Raw genomic sequence first — 16,847 nt, 5'->3', positions numbered from 1 at the left:
GGCCTAGATAACATCTTATTTTGCCCAAATGAAGTAAAATACGACTTGTGCCAAATTGAATTTTCTAATCGGTTAAGTTGGCCGATGGTAATTTGAATCATCCAGCTGAGAGATATCATCAAAATACCGAAACTCGTCAGAAATTCAGGTTTGCTAAACTCAGTTTCAATTTCTTATTTTGTTAATAACTTCACACTTGAGTAAATATGTAAGAAACACAATAACAAGTTTTGTTAACATCAAAATCAGGATTGCGAACATGAAATGTTTCAACATGATGGCATCGGCAGAAAAAATACACACATTCAATCACACAAACTTTAGTAAATTCCCTGCAGACTTTTGATAGTTCTAATCAAGCGTTTTAAAAGCTTTTCATTCCATATTTTAGAAGTTCAAATCTTCTCCTTTCAAATTTCACCAATATTCTTTGTTTTATGTTAATATTTTGTAAATTCCTACAGTTTATTGAAAATATAAGGTATGAATTTATCTCTCAATTTCCAATAATGTTTCTTTAGTTTTCTTTGTTTATAGCATTGTATTTGTTTAGGAGATCATAACGGACGATCAAGTTTAGCACCTACAATCGTTATGTTTTTAGAATCTATATTTTTATCATTTTTATACAAATTGGTACATCTTTGCACCTGACACGTCCGTATCACATAAATACTGTGCAAACACTAACACTTTTTGTTTTCAAACTTTAAAAGATGTAACATATTAGTAATTTACGTTAAATTTGCCATTAAAACTTGACGATAAAGACTGCTTTTGTGATAATTATTAAACTTCAAATACCAAAAGTATATACAATATTATGAATTATACATATTTATTGCAAACGTAAAGTTGGCAAATAAGTCAGTATTTATGATGTAAATCCAACTTAAAATTTAATTCGTCATCAATATTTTCACTAAAAAAATAATTAAACTACCTATTTTTTCTATTTTTCTACATTTTTTATTCAAGTATTAAAATTTTAAGGTTTTTCCCAAAGAGCCAAAAATTTAGACGTTGCATATATATCCTACAACACACGTCATTTCCCTACATTTCGAAAACTCTCATGAAAATTCGTGATCGACATTTTCACTTGGAAGTGTTCCATTTTGAGTAGAATCGATTTACAGACGATCCGTCGCCAAGTTCTTTTATTAACTTGACAATTTCATTAACACAAGAACTCACATAAATGATAAAATCGTCTCATTATTCAATTTTGTGAGACTGATTTCAAACCCGATCTGACTCATGAAAAGGTATGAAAATATTACTTTTTAAGTCAAAAATCTTTCTTTTTGTTGTAAATATGGACCGGATATGTCCATCTTATATATATATATATATAACCGTGAGATTATCACATCAAATAATTAATTTTTCATTAATAGGATGCATATATGTAATCTATAATCTTAAACTTCAATAAAATATAATTGATATGTCAATAAGCTTTTACATGACAAAATTTACTTGATAATTATATTTCAGGAAATTTACTTATGAAATAAAAAATTGTAATTTTATAAAGTATAAAGTAAAGTTTCACCTAATATTTTGTTGGCATAAATTGTAGTTTAGTGGGAAGCAAACTATGCCTAAGCCTTAGTACGTCTTTGTTTGCTACCAAATTTTGTAATTTACCCATTCTCACCGATGAGATATTTTAAATTACATACATACATATATACATATATATATATATATATTTTGAATAACATTATATAATAATTAATATTATTGTTACTATAAGATGTGAAAATGTTATGAAAATATAGTTTTTGAAAAAGTAAAAATGAAATGGCACATCAAAATTTATAGATATAGAAACAAAACATAATAAATTAATAATAGATATATGTTCGGATTATTTACGAGGATACGTTATGTTGGATAAGGATAATTATTCTCTCTATTATATGTAAAAATTATTTATAAAAAAACGATCGATACATGATGGTTTGATTGTCATGCAATTGATTTGAGTTGTCGTGTTATTATCATTTATTTTTCTTTATTATAACGATAATTGTTTGGTTCTATAATTGATATATGATATAATATCATATGCTCGATTCTATAAATTTCATATTGACTTACACATTTTGGCATGTATCTGACTTATTGTATTTTTAAATTATATTGTTTATTATGACATTCGAAATTTTAATTTTTTTTTTTGTAATACATTTATCTTAAACTACATGTATAAAAAAATATGATATTTTTATGACATAGTCTCACGTGTCAATTTTTTTAGATAGATTTTTTATTCCACCCGACTCATGAAAAGTATTTTTTTTGTCAAATGTCTTATGAATATAGATACATGAGACTGTTTGTATTATAACATTAATTATGAATAATAAGGAAACAAAAGTAAATTATATAATTTAGGAACATATGATGTAAAATCTCCTTAGATAAATAAATAATGTAGTATTGTACGCTTTTGTTATAAATTTTTATATTTAAAGATAAAAATAAAGATAAAAAGATATTCTAGATAACAAAATTATTTTTTTGGAGACAGTTTCACGGATTTTTATCTATGAGCGAGTTGACTCGCTCTATAATTACAATAAAGTATAATATTTTTCACATAAAAAATGATTTTTTCGTGAGTTAAGTCGGATCGAAGATTCGTCTCGAAAATTGATCCGTGAGATGATCTCACAAAAAATTTTATGAAGTTATCCATCGTGCTACATATGAATTAATTCACTTCAACAAGAACTTATAATTATATACTACCCAGTAAATCATATTTTTTAAAATTTTTGAAAATTATGTTAAAATTAAATTGACATATATTACATCATATAAAATATCATAAAAACTCATATAAGACGATCTCAATTATCAATATTATTTCTATTTGAGTTATTTATAAAAAATATTATTTTTTATACCAAAAACATTAATTTTCATTATAAATATAAATAAATGGCAAAAACTTGTGTGAGACGGTCTCACGGGTCGTATTTTGTGATATGGATCTCTTATTGAGGTCATCCATGAAAAAAATATTACTTTTTCTGCTAAGAGTATTATTTTTTATTGTGAATATCGATAGGGTTAACATATGTTACTGATAAAGATTCGTGAAACTGTCTCAGTAAAGACCTAATCTAAATAAAATTAACTCATTTTACGAATAAAAATTAACATTATAAAATTATCGTCATTTTGATACCAAAAAAAAAAGTAAAATAAAAAAAGGTGGAAGTGCAAATCTGGTCAATCCTCATTTGACCACGTTGTGTTAGGTAAATAAGGACAGACAGGGGCACTTCCGTCAATACACGTCCCCCTTCCTCACGCTCTGTATATATATCACCCCACCTCCGTTTTCCTTCCGAAGACAACCAAACATAGAGAAAGATTGACAGATCAGGTGCACAAATACACCCAAATCCTTGAAATCCAACTAATATACAAAGGTTATATGTATCTATATATCTATATATATGCACGCAAAGAGGGTGTGTTGAAATCTGTATGAATTGGTGAGGCATGGCTACGATGGGGAATATGAGCGTGGTGGGAGGTGATGAGGCGGTGAAGATAAACGGAAACGAATTTTCCGAGGAGGAAAAGGGTGGCGGGAAAAGGTTGAAGGGGTCGCCGGAGAAGGACGATGGCGGCGATTTGTTCGATGCCTTGCCAGATGATATCGTTCTTTGTATTCTCTGTAAACTCAGTTCCACCGCGGGATGCCCCCTGGATTTCATCAATGTCTTGATAACGTATGTGTTCGACTCTCAGTTTCATGAGATTTCCTTCTTTTGTTTTTTGAAAAAAAGGTTTGAAATTAAAAGTTGGGCTGATTTTGTCGTTTTTTTGTTGTTCGTTTGCAGATGCAAGAGACTGAACAGTTTAGGCCTCCAGCCGGTGGTGTTATCGAAAGCCTCTCACAACATGCTGGCGATAAAAGCGAAGAACTGGTCGGAATCCGCCCACCGATTCCTCGTACGGAGTGTGGGTTCTGGAAGTGTGGAGGCATGTTTCGTTCTGGGCATGGTGAGTCCACGCATTCCATTGGATTGAAGAAAATTTGTTGTGTGTGTGTGTGTGTGTTTGTTTGTTTGAATCAAATTTGGTGATAAAAAGATTTGATTTTTTTTGTTGTTTGTTACAGATTGTGTTCTATTGTTTTCAAAACCGACGAGACGGGGTGGCATTGATTGCGAGGGCGGCGATTAGCTCCCACGCCCCTGCACTCTACTCCCTGGCAGTGATCCAGTTCAACGGCAGCGGCGGCTCGAAGAACCACAAGGACCTCCGCGCCGGAGTTGCTCTCTGCTCGCGCGCGGCCTTCCTCGGCCACGTCGATGCGATGAGGGAACTGGGCCACTGCTTCCAGGACGGCTACGGCGTGAACCGAAACGTCATGGAAGGGCGGCGCTTCCTCCTTCAAGCCAACGCACGAGAGCTAGCCTTGGTCATAACTGCCACTCCAGGCGCTGTGGTCCCCCGGGCGTGGCTGGGTTGGAGCCCTCACCCCCACCTGCAGGGCCCCTTGATGAGTGACTTCGGGTGTAACATCCCCGCCGCGCAAACTCACCCGGCTAACCAGTTTTTGTACGATTGGTTCTCGAGTCGTGGTAGGGATCCAGGTCCAGGTCCAGGGCTCCTTTTATGCTCCCACTCTGGCTGCGGCAGACCAGAAACGAGGATGCATGAGTTCCGCCGGTGCTCTGTTTGCGGAACCGTGAACTACTGCTCTCGTGCTTGCCAGGCGCTTGATTGGAAATACCGGCACAAGGCGGTGTGTAGACCCCAAGGAGCTATCGGCAACGGAGTAGCAGTTAACCGTTACGGAGATTTGAACGCTTTGATTAATTTAAACGAAGCGATTGTGTAGATGGAAAGTTGGATGCTACCCAACAACATATCTTCCCCTATGTGTTTGGACTGAGTTTGGGGTTTGAATGGACAAATATCATTTTCCCCACTAAAAATGTTTCAACTGGGACAATGTGGCCGCAGCCATAGAAGGTGATTCCGCCGCAGCTCGTCCCAGGGCGAACTGACCGACCGTCGAGCCCCCGCGGCTCACTTGACAATAATTTCAAGACTCCAAACATGAAATATGCAACTCATCACGGCCAACCTCTAGATTGCATCTCCGCGTGTGCTGAACCTTCCAACAAATAAATTTATTTTGTGTAATTAAATATCTACCAAGTCTAGAGCTTTCAATTTGGGTTCGATCCGTCGAATGATATAACGAAGATCGTATCCTCGAGAGATTAAAAAAGTGCAAAGAGAGGAGAAGATATTAAGAAATTATGTAATGGTTAATGAATATTGAAGAGCTTTGTATTATTTATTTGGTAAAAATTTATGTGAGACGATCTCATGGATCGTATTTTGTGAGACGAATCTCTTATTTGGTTCATCCATGAAAAAATATTACTTTTTATACTAAAAGTATTATTTTTTATTGTGAATATCAGTAGGGTTGATCCACCTCCCAGATAAAAATATGTGAGATCGTTTTACAAAATAACTACTCTTGTTTATTTTGTTGAGTTAAACTTTTTACGCTCAGATTTATGCATGCCAATGATATTCAATGTCGAAATATTTTATTAAATGTAATGAATAATATATAAAAATACGGAATTATTGAAGAAATTTATATTATTTATTTTAGTTGTCTACAGAGTTCGTTAAACTTTACACTCAACATTTCTTATGTCAATTATTCCTGGTTGAATGTGAATGAAATATATTTTTATTTTAAAATATTTAATGAATAATATATGAATCATGAAATATAAATATGATTGTTTTTTCTTAGTTTTTTTATGGTTAAATGTGAATGAAGTATATATGTATTTTTTTAAATGTAATGAATAATATATGAATCGCCAAATATAAATATGATTGTTTTTTCTTATTTTTTTTGAAGAAAAAATTATATGGGTTAACCCGTTTAACCCACTACCCAAAATCAGTTGGTTGCTTTAATGTTTTTCGATCCGTACATTGTCTGGATAATTCACAGAACTCGAGCCTAATTTATATATATTCGAATATTTTTCAGTTGAACTTGAGCTCAAATTATATCATCCGACAATTCGTGAGTCACTCATGAGCCTTGATATTTTATTAATATAATATAAATATATATTAAATAAATATATTTAAAGTATTTCGAGTATTTATTTTTTAGTAATGGTTTGAATAATTTGCAAATATATTTGAATCTTTGGAGTCGAACTAGAAATCGAGCCATGATTTGAATCGAAGTCAAACCAAAAAATTTTAATTTTTTGATATTCAAATCGAGCTCGAGCTCAAATATATATAATTTTTAGCAGAATTTGAGCCTTAAATTTTTTAAGATATTCTTATCGATTTGGTTCGTTTACATTCATAACATGCATATCCATGCCTGTTAGGTATTCAAATTTCATTCTCGTTCTCATATTCTTCGGAAGATCAGATATTCATACTCCACCCAAAAATCATATTATCATCTACAATTGAATTTTTCAAATTTAAATTATTTTGATGAAGTTGTTGATATTTATCAAATTCTTAAGATAACAATAAGGAAAAAGTTAAAGATAAAAATTCAAAATAAATATCATAGAAAAAATAACAAAATATTAGAAATTGTTTATCACAACACCATTATTCTACAAAAAACATCAACTATATACTAATTGTTTTCTTCACTTCATCCAACTACTATCATACAACAAAAACATGTTAGAACTAATTATTTTTAATATAAATAAATATGTATAAAATATATATACAATTATAATTTAATCAGATATTCGGGTCGGTTGTGGGTAGGATGTATTTGGTCTACCCGCCCATAAGTGAACCCAAAAATCATCATATTGATTACATAATTATTTAATCAAGTCCCAAAAATCTTTTGTGTCCTCCATTTGGTCGTGTTTCGGATTGATACACGTCTTCTAACAACTTACTTCAATTAGTACTTAACACTGCCTAACTGAAACTCTTAGTGATCAATTTACAATTCTAGATATTTAAGAACCATTGATTCTCCATACAACAAACACAACAATTAGACTTCATGGCTTGAGTTGTTGGTGTAGCATAGATTGATCATTGATGATTTAATATGATTCTGATAAGTGTATGCTTAAATGAGCAGCTAAAAATCGAAAGATTAAGTATGCTCGAAATATTTGAATTATACAGGCTTAAGAATAGTTGTGATTGGTCGAGAGAATTCTTCATGTTTGAAATTTGCGTATTTACATTTGAAAAGCTCCAACGATCATATTTTTTTTCAGCGATCATCTGTATTGTTTTCCGATAGAATAGACATGTCACTTCATATTATTAAATACTCATTAATGCTCCTTGTGCTTTTGCGACTTCAAGTCATTTGCTTCCCCTAAAACTGACACAATATGTCTGAATTAGGTAGCTTTCAATCATTCGGGAGTTAGTAGGATATTATGTAATATTTCCAAATGAGGCAACTGATTGAACGACTTAACTTTAGTATCCTTTTAGATTTAACTTTTTCTAACCAGTGGCAGTGCGACTTTATTTTCACAAGTTTGAATATTTTAAACTGTCGATCAGTTTTGACAAATCATAACTTTGAAGCTTAAGTTAAGATACTTTTGCGCCTTGACTTCTTTGATCGATTGACTTGATTTTCTTAAGCACTGTATGAACGATTTGATCTGGTCAAAACGGTCTGAAACCTAAAATACATTTAAAAGCGGCTGGATCTAAAACAGCTCGATATTGTTATTTATCAGTTATCAAAACTTAAGGGTACTTGAAATATTATAACATACTTTATTATTTTTAACACATGCAAATAATATATAGTATTATATTTTTGATTAATATAATAATAATTGTTATGAATATAATAATATTAATATTACTATGATAATAATAATGATATAATTTTTGTTGACAATAATAATAGCAAAAATTGTTAATTATTATCATTAAATAATATAATCAAAATAATAATTGCTTATAGTATTATTCGCATAATAGTATTTTTAACAGTAAAAGAATATTATTATTAATTATTATTCATGTAATAAAAATATAATTAAATAATATAATCAAAATAATAATTTATTATAGTATGATTCGCATAATAGTATTATTAATAGTAAAATAATAATATTATTAATTATTATTCATGTAATAAAAAAATAATAATGATAATAAATACTATAATTAAATTATAATTTTTATAATAAATAATAAATGAATTGAAAGAGCTTATATTAAATGAATTGATTTTATTATAAATTGAGAAATAAACTATTTAACAGCTTGATTATACAATGTTGATTGGTATTTTTAGTTAAAATTGTAAGTCGATTTTTTAGTGATAATTTTGGACATGTTTGATCTTATGATTCAATTAAAATATAAATCTTTTGAATTATTGTTTATTGTTTGGCTTTTTAATTTTTAATGTATTGATTTAATTCGAAAAAGTTTTCATGAAACTAAAAGAATATGAAAGCATATTTAGGAGATTTCTTAAAAAAAGTTGGACTCTACACAAAATTGTTGTGTTTGGTAACCAGGATTTGGAAGGATTTCATGGGATTTGGATTTCAAAATACTATTTTTACTGTTTGGCAAGGTGATTAAAAAAAATTCAGATTTGTTTAGAATTTTATGAGATTTCATGTATTTCAATGAATATATCAAAATCTCATCAAATTTGATAAGATTTGGTGAGATTTGAATTTTAAAAGCATACAATTACTTTTTTATCTAAATGAAATTGATTTGAGGAAGTCAGTATGATTCACGCAAACTTCACTGCACTTTCGGTGGTTTTGTTAATATCTTCTTTGCTCCACCACCAGACCTCTCTCTCGTTTTTTTTTTTTTTTTTGGAAAACACTTTCGATGGTTTTATTAATATGCTTCTTTGCTCCACCACCCGACCTCTCTCTCTCTGTTTTTTTTTTTTTTTGAAAAATTCAAGAAACCTTCTGATTTCAAATTTCAATATTTTTAAAATAGTTAATTACCCTTAAAAAAATATATATATTTATCCCTTATATATATAATGTTTTCGTTTTTATTTTTGAGAACTTATATAGAAATCTTGTTTCCTCTCTTCATCATTATTCACCAACACATCATTCTCATCAGCCAACTTTCTCCACCAAAAGTTTCTACATGGTTAAACTTTTTTTTCTTTTTAACTTCTTTTAGAAGTTGAAAGCTTTCGTTTAAATTTTATAAGTTTCGTGTCTTATTTACTGATATTTTCTATTGTTTTGGTTTCTTTGTTGATAATTTTTCTGGATTTAAATTTTCTCATATTTTGAATTTGTTTGATAATTTTTTAATTATTATTTTATGTGCACTATGATTAATAAATAATAAATAATTTTTGAATTTACATACACAAATAACAGAGAATAATTATTAATTTCTAAACTTCTTTGGGTTATTTATGTTTAGATGATTTCTAAGGGTAACTTAGTAAAATTTTAAAATTTCAAATTCGAATATTTTTTTTTCCAAACAAGAAATGGATTTGTAAATACCATTTTTAAATTTTAAACCAAACACCAAACGTAATTTCAAATATTTGAATTTCCAAATCCAATTCCAAATCCATATTTTGAAATAACCGAACACACTGTTAGAATCGCCCTGCATGGAAAGTCCGTAAAAATATGAGGGGAAAATAATTAATTTAGTTATGTAAGTTGACATATTTTCTATTTTCGTCATCTAATTTATCGTAGTCGGTCTTCGATTTGTTTCACTTAGTACATACTCAAGAATTTTATTTTTTGCCAGTACATATTGCTAGTCGTGTTTTGTGTATTGGCTTGTTTCAACATTTTTAGATTGTTGATAGATTAATAAGTAGATATGATTGTTGATTTTTATTTGATATCGAGTGGTTGGTTTGTCTTTATTTTCTAAAAAGTGAAAAAGTATGATAAGAGTGATATTATTCAAATTATATCTTGAACTCTTATGCTTACTAATTAACTATGAACATGTGATGAATAATTGTCCAGGTTTTTATGGTAAGTTTCAAATGAAAACTCTAGATTTGATAATAATAAAATTAGCCAAGATCTATTACAATTTGAGGTGTAGATTTCGTGGTGGGATAAACATTCGGACAACTATATTATTTTTAGCGGGATCAATTGTTGTGAGTGATTTGTGTAAAGAAAAACACATACTTTTCATTTTTTGTCACGATAACTGTTACAACAAGTTTCAATCAGCTCCATTTTATCATTATATTTTGAGACCATTTCTATTGTTGGTGGTGCACAAATATTCATTGATTGATCATTCATTATTCGGGAGCGAAATGTGACGTTCTCGAGAGAGAACCTTTCGCGGTTTCGAATTGAGTTCGAGTGAAGCGAAATCAAAGACGATTAATGCTCACCAATTGAAGTATGCCGAAAATGTTCATCATATATGCATTATAAAAGGAGGGAGTCTTTTGATTTGTTTAAGTCTTTGTGTGATTGTAATATTATTTAAATTTTAATGGATTTACTTGATATCTGAGTGTGACTCCGTAGATGTAAGTTTGTCGACTAAACTATGTTAAAATCTCGGTGTCTTTGAGTCCTTTATTTTATTATTCATGCACATAATAAAAAAACAATAAACAACAAGTCAATAATAACACAAATTTCACACTCGCACACACATAAATCATTAATTTCAAATTCAAGGAAAGCAAAAAGTTCATTTTGGAAGTTGGATCATTGATTTATTAAACTTATTTACAAAGTAATTTTGTTCGTTGCTCTCCTGCGGATAGGTCTTCACAAAGACCGAACCACGTAAATATTTGCGTCGCCTTTCGGTTATTCTTCCATTGATTTGCACAAAACAAAGTACTGGTTTACCTTCGAAAATTCTGGACGTTATGAGCCATTACATTTGATTCTTGAATTGACTTGGGATTATTCAAAAGCATAGATAAGAACCCTAAAAATACCCAATATTCGAAAAGCTTTACACAGTATGTACAATAAAAACACTAGTGTGCATAGAGCACAGCACACAGGCTCTAAAAGCCCCCTTTAAGCTTCAATTTCACATATCATAACATGCGTTGGAACACACCAACATTTACAAATAAGCTTGAAATGAAACAATGACCGCCTCATTCCTTATCCGAATCACTTGCACTCGAGCTGCTTGCATCGACTTTCTTATTTGCAGCTGCCACTACTTGCTTATAAGCTCTGGCCATTTCGTCAACAGGCACTAATGGAACATAGTTGAAGAGATTATTACCTTTGGCTGCCATATCTATGACCAATTTGTTGTACTTTTCAGACCAATGTGCCGCTGTAGCAACAGCTGTTTCAGACACTCCATGCAAAGGTGGATACTGGTTAACTTTGTACCACACAACTGCTAGTTGACTCAAAGCAAAATGCTTGGACATTACACCAGCGTGAGAAATGGCAGCAAAGGGACCGGAAAACTGAGCTTCCTTCACCAAATCTTGTGCTACTTGGGATGCCTTTTTCACAATCAATTGGCCATTCGAGACAGCGTTCTTGGCGGCAGTTGGAGCACACTCGTCAAATTTGTGAATCACTTTATCAACCTAGCAAAAGAAAACGATCTGTTGGCTGTAACCAACAAGAACGAGATATATATAGAACTGGGTTCTCTATGTGAATACCATTTTCCATATTTATCAAGAAACACGTCGCACTTATGTGTAAATTGAAAGGAAGGTTAAACTTAAGACACTGCCGCTCTCTGGGTTTCAATAAGATTTATTTGACTATCAAGTTTTAACTATAAAAAATAAATCTTAACATAGAAATGTAATTTGGAATCCACGAGTTCCTCGATTTTATTTTATCATTTACAATATTTACATAAAACTTGGAAGAGTAATAAACGGTCTTACGAATCTTTATATGTGAGACCGGTGAACCCTACCAATATTCACAATAAAAAATAATACTTTTAGCCGTGAGACCGTCTCTCACAAGTTTTTGACAACTTGAAATATAAATGACTAAATATCCCGTCCTCTGGAAGTAATTACTAGTACGGTATAACACAACAAAACAAACCCTCTGTTCTCCGGACACTGCCTAAAGTTGAAGCAATGAATTTCAACTTGCAATGAATTTCAGCTGTTTAAGAAACAAGACAATCTCAGTAGAGGCTGAAAGGATCATACGTACACTTGCCTCGAGAGAAAAAATTTGTAGGCTACCTTATCGAGGTAAACATAGCATTAGGAAGATATGGTATGACTACCCATGACAAACACGGAAAGAATCACAGAAATAGATAGAAATCCCATGACGATTTACCAGAAAAGCCACTAATCGGTAAAAAAAAAAAAAACAATCGAAAACAAAAGACCGAGGGAATCTCAACAAGGATTACGACGAACCTTCTCGTCAACAAAGACTAGTAGATCACCGGGAACGCCCTTAAACCTCTCGTAAACCGGGGTCACGATGGACGTCACGGCGTTCTCCACCGTCACGACGGTGGATTTCAGCGGCCCGGAGTTCAGTTTAACGTAACCGTAGACATTAGACAACACTACGACGGCGTTTATCGCCACAATCCTCACGAAACCCAGGTGCTTCAGCTGTCCTTCAGTACTCCTCTCCGATTCGACCTAAAGAAAACCCAAAAAAAAAATCGAACAATATTAGAATCAAAAGATTCAGAAAAAAAAAAGAGAAGAAACATTCATGCTTATGAATTATATTATATTTTAATTAAATTACCTGAGCTGAAGCCATATCTTGTACACAGAATTCTTTGAATTTCTTCGGATCATTCGCAGTTGGGAAAATGGTGAACTTTATATTGTTGGTGGAGCCCGGGAGAGTTATGGACAGGGAAGGGCAATTTCGAGAATTCGTTTAATCGACGGTGGACGTGAAGCCACGTGGTATCGGTGATATAACTGCAGGCGGAAGGAACCGTTGAACTTTCCAAATGTGAATGAGGGGGGCAATCAATTTTACTAGTATTTATTATTATTATTATATTCTTGAAGCGTCTGGAACTGTTTTATTATTTGATTTTGCTCTCTTTTTGGTTGGTTAATGGAAGATGACAAAAGAGATAATCTTTAATATAGTGAATTTGATTTGTATTGTTTTGGAAAGAATTTTTTTTAACAAGTTGTATATTTTATATTTTTGAGTAGGTCTCTTCTGAAACGGTCTCACAAATCTTTATTTGTGAGACATGTCAATCATATCGATATTCACGATGAAAAGTAATTTTTTAGTACAAAAAGTAATATTTTTTCATGGATGACCCAAATAAAAGATCTGTATCACAAAATACGACCCATGAGACCGTTTCACATAAATTTTTGCCTACATTTTATTGTTTACTATTATTTGATACATGTTAGGTGAATTTTGGTATTGCAAATAGATATATGGGAAGAAGCTTTTTCAACTCTATGGTAGTAAGTTTTTCTATATTTCTTATTAATATTTGTTTGTATTTGAGTTGAAATAAAAAAAAATGTATATACGTAATGGTGTCACATAAATATTAAATAGACAAAGTCGGTTAATATATATGAGTTGCGTTGGGATGGATGAATTTGAGATTGATTGATTTCGAATTTCTTAATTTGTGAATAATAAATTGAATTAAATTTTGAATACATTGTATATCAACTAGGCAAAAACTTGTGTGAGATGGTTTTACGGGTCGTATTTTGTGAGACAAATATCTTATTTGGGTCATCCATGAAAAAATATTACTTTTTATGCTAATAATATTATTTTTTATTGTGAATATCGGTAAGGTTGACTCGTTTCACAGATAAAGATTCGTGAGATTGTCTTACAAGAGACCTACTTTATCAATTATCGATAGTTTATTCAATTTAGTTTATTGGTAAACAAAGAATTATGTGCGCACACAGAATTAATCATAATAAAAATAAGTTCACCTATCAATTCTCTCCAAGACTCCAACTTTAAATTCAAACCTTTTCCAAACCCATCTCCACGGGTTTTCCTTTTCCTTTTTACTTTTCTTTTGGACTACACCACCATATTCCTTGTTGCATTCTAAACAAGAACTTTCTTTCAAAATGGTTACACCTAATAAGACAACTTCTACCATATTATAATACTCCATCCGTCCCAAACATAAAAATTATTTCTATTTTGAGTAGATCTCTTGTGAGACGGTCTCACGAGTCTTTATCTGTGAGACAGATCAACTCTACCGATATTCACAATAAAAAGTAGCACGTTTAAGCATAAAGAGTAATTCTTTTTCATTGATGACCCAAATAAGAGATCTCTCTCATAAAATACGACCCGTGAGACCGTCTCATACAAGTTGTTGCCTTCTATTTTTATCCGTCAAAGATACTACAATATTACTTTAACTACATGTATTCCTACTCCAACAATATACACTAGTTCTTTAGGTAAATGAACATGTCCATGAAGTGAAGTGACTCAAAACAAAAGCCACAACTGACTGGTCAAACTGCATCTCATTTTCCCAAAATGGGCATTTGCTCCGAAACCAAAGCTTGACATCTACAGATGACAAGATAAGGCAGCAAATTTACAGCAATCTTGAAATAACACATGTCCCATCTGCTGGCAGTGCTTGTTTAAATGTACTTTATAGCCAGCACATATTAGAATACACGGCCCGCAGATTTTGATAGCTGGTGATTGTTATAAAGACAAGTAATTGAAAAAGAGAGGTAATCGAAAAAACCCACAAAATGACTGCAAAGTTGACGTCCGTCCACTTGGTTCTAACTTGATAAGCTTTACGCAGCTTGAGATTTCTGGCGCTTTGCGTGCTGGAGGATGGGCTCATGGACCTGAAATTATCGAGTTGCCGTAAATTAACTAGGAGATTAAGAATTTAGTAATCAGTTGTAGAATATTTTGAACTATAATATTTGGTATAATTAGCTCATTGGTTTGGAGCATGCGGTGCTTGATTTCCTGAAACGCTTGTCCTGAGTAGACTTGCTACCAATGACGTGGTTTATTACTGTTTAGTGTGAATATCGATAGGGTTGACCCGTCTCACAGATAAAAATTCGTGAGACCGTCTCACAAGAGACCTACTCTTATTTTTTCATTAGCTCAGCCATCTTCAGCCCCAGGCACAAAGCTCTCTTGAGAAGTTGCTGGCTGTAACCATATCACGAACTCTAAATTGAGCTATAACTAAATATCTCAATAGGGTGATTGATGTTTCAAAAGATAGAATAAAACATCTTAACAGCAGAAAGTACAGGTTCCGTAACAATCGACTTACCTCAATCCTGCTAGCAGGAGTATTTGCATGTTGCGGCCGTCTCCTTGTTGCGCCTGATTCAATCCTACTCAAGCCATTCTGGTATGCATCGGATCTGCCCCTTGTGCGAGTGACATCTGAGCTAATTGAGTGGAGGCCACCGCAGGTGGACGAGTCCTTGTGATTCTTGCCTAATAGCGAATGAATTTTTTTTTATTAGTATCCACTGCATCGATGTAATCAAGGGTGTAAGACATTGATCGAAATCTCGGGAATTAGTATAGGATTGAGCACCGATAGTCTCAGCCTCTGGATGAATGGACTTGTTAAATGGCTCCTTCATCTCCAAATCCTGAACAAATTGATGGATCAAAATGGCGACAACACAGACAATCTAAAGACATTTTGAGATATGGAATGAAATTGAATTTATTAATATTCACCATAGGATCCGCGTCTAATATCTTCTTCACTTCATTCAACTTTTTCTTAGTAAGATCAGAATGGATCACACGTTTGCCTATGACATAGACAACATGTGCGTCAATTGAAATGTCTTTCCTTTGGTTAGAAAATGCAATGGGAATAACACATTTACCTAGTCTACGGTTGTTACTGAATTCAACAAAGCCATCTTGGATCGTTTTGTCAATAAGCTTGCGGACTGCAGCCTGGTTGGCTTCGCCCTCAAGTTTACTCTGAAGTTTTGAGATACTTACATAGTTCATTGGAAGAGCATGATACAAAGCCTGAAGCAAAAAGCCACAATTAGTACACTGATCATGAAATTACAGATGAACATGAATGCTTGTATGCAGGATATCTCGTGCATCATTAATTTGTGGAACAAACAATCAAAATTGATACACAGTCCTCCTCTTGATTTCAAGATCAAAGGTGTTCTATATTTCAAAAGTGTGAAAACTCAAACTTTTTGTTGTTCTAGTCATGAAAAATTATATCTATCGATACTTTACACTCATCAGTTCTCAACTATAAGAACCATGTATTCAGCAGTTTGTAACACACAGACTCGTTAAGGGACTCTATGGAAAAAGAATTCCGTGTTAGAGATTTTTCTCAAAATCATGTTTCTGCTCATATATAAACATGATATTCAGTATGCTGAAATAGATCGAGCATTACCTCCGGCCATTAAATAATTTGTAATTCTTTTGATTTTCCTCCGGTTGAAGCCTTCTAAACACTTCACACTCTCTGTAGATGGTGTATATTTCTTATGAGATGTGTGCTTAGTGAACTCAATAACCTCTATTTATAGGCGTTTCTCATACCATCAACGAGAAAAGTCGGGAGTCTGAATGTCAAAAGAAGAGACGCATGCCGTCTCAATTTTAAAAAATTTGAGGTTGCATGTACTGTTCGTCAAAAATGGTAGGTGATGCAACCCGGGCGAAACGGACGAGGCGGGTCAGGAACTCTGCCGGGTAAACTATCAGGATATTGGAGGAAATAGGAGTTAGACGCTGGACTTGGATTATAAACTCTCGAGCTCCTTGAAGGATCTGCGAATAAGAAAATAACCACGTGAATGGGCG

At 32.5% G+C, this 16,847-nt stretch overlaps 3 protein-coding genes across 4 annotated transcripts; 1 reads left to right on the top strand and 2 right to left on the bottom strand.

The window, feature by feature from the left end:
• Window positions 1-3,375: 3,375 nt before the first annotated feature.
• Window positions 3,376-5,391, top strand: LOC142521476 (F-box protein At1g67340-like). The gene is made up of 3 exons (XM_075624684.1): window positions 3,376-3,758; window positions 3,870-4,032; window positions 4,151-5,391. Exons 1-3 carry the CDS (start codon window positions 3,526-3,528, stop codon window positions 4,874-4,876), a joined length of 1,122 nt encoding a protein of 373 aa, XP_075480799.1. The 5' UTR covers window positions 3,376-3,525; the 3' UTR covers window positions 4,877-5,391.
• Window positions 5,392-10,975: 5,584 nt separating this feature from the next.
• LOC142521194 (REF/SRPP-like protein At1g67360) lies at window positions 10,976-12,926 on the bottom strand. Its single transcript, XM_075624420.1, has 3 exons — window positions 12,771-12,926; window positions 12,425-12,658; window positions 10,976-11,614 (listed from the first exon to the last, which is right to left on the bottom strand). Exons 1-3 carry the CDS (start codon window positions 12,783-12,785, stop codon window positions 11,162-11,164), a joined length of 702 nt encoding a protein of 233 aa, XP_075480535.1. The 5' UTR covers window positions 12,786-12,926; the 3' UTR covers window positions 10,976-11,161.
• A 2,195-nt stretch (window positions 12,927-15,121) lies between these two features.
• LOC142521126 (meiosis-specific protein ASY1-like) lies at window positions 15,122-16,212 on the bottom strand. 2 transcript variants are annotated; one of them, XM_075624333.1, is made up of 5 exons: window positions 15,887-16,212; window positions 15,732-15,808; window positions 15,583-15,640; window positions 15,310-15,479; window positions 15,122-15,182 (listed from the first exon to the last, which is right to left on the bottom strand). In XM_075624333.1, exons 1-5 carry the CDS (start codon window positions 16,014-16,016, stop codon window positions 15,135-15,137), a joined length of 483 nt encoding a protein of 160 aa, XP_075480448.1. In that variant the 5' UTR covers window positions 16,017-16,212; the 3' UTR covers window positions 15,122-15,134. The 2 variants fall into 2 exon arrangements, with proteins under 2 accessions (XP_075480448.1, XP_075480447.1); XM_075624332.1 differs by having other exon boundaries at window positions 15,732-16,212.
• Window positions 16,213-16,847: the final 635 nt, after the last annotated feature.

This window comes from Primulina tabacum, chromosome 12 (assembly GCF_025594145.1).
Source record: "Primulina tabacum isolate GXHZ01 chromosome 12, ASM2559414v2, whole genome shotgun sequence".
Lineage (NCBI taxonomy): Eukaryota > Viridiplantae > Streptophyta > Magnoliopsida > Lamiales > Gesneriaceae > Primulina > Primulina tabacum.
This window is presented reverse-complemented; position numbering and strand designations above follow the sequence as displayed.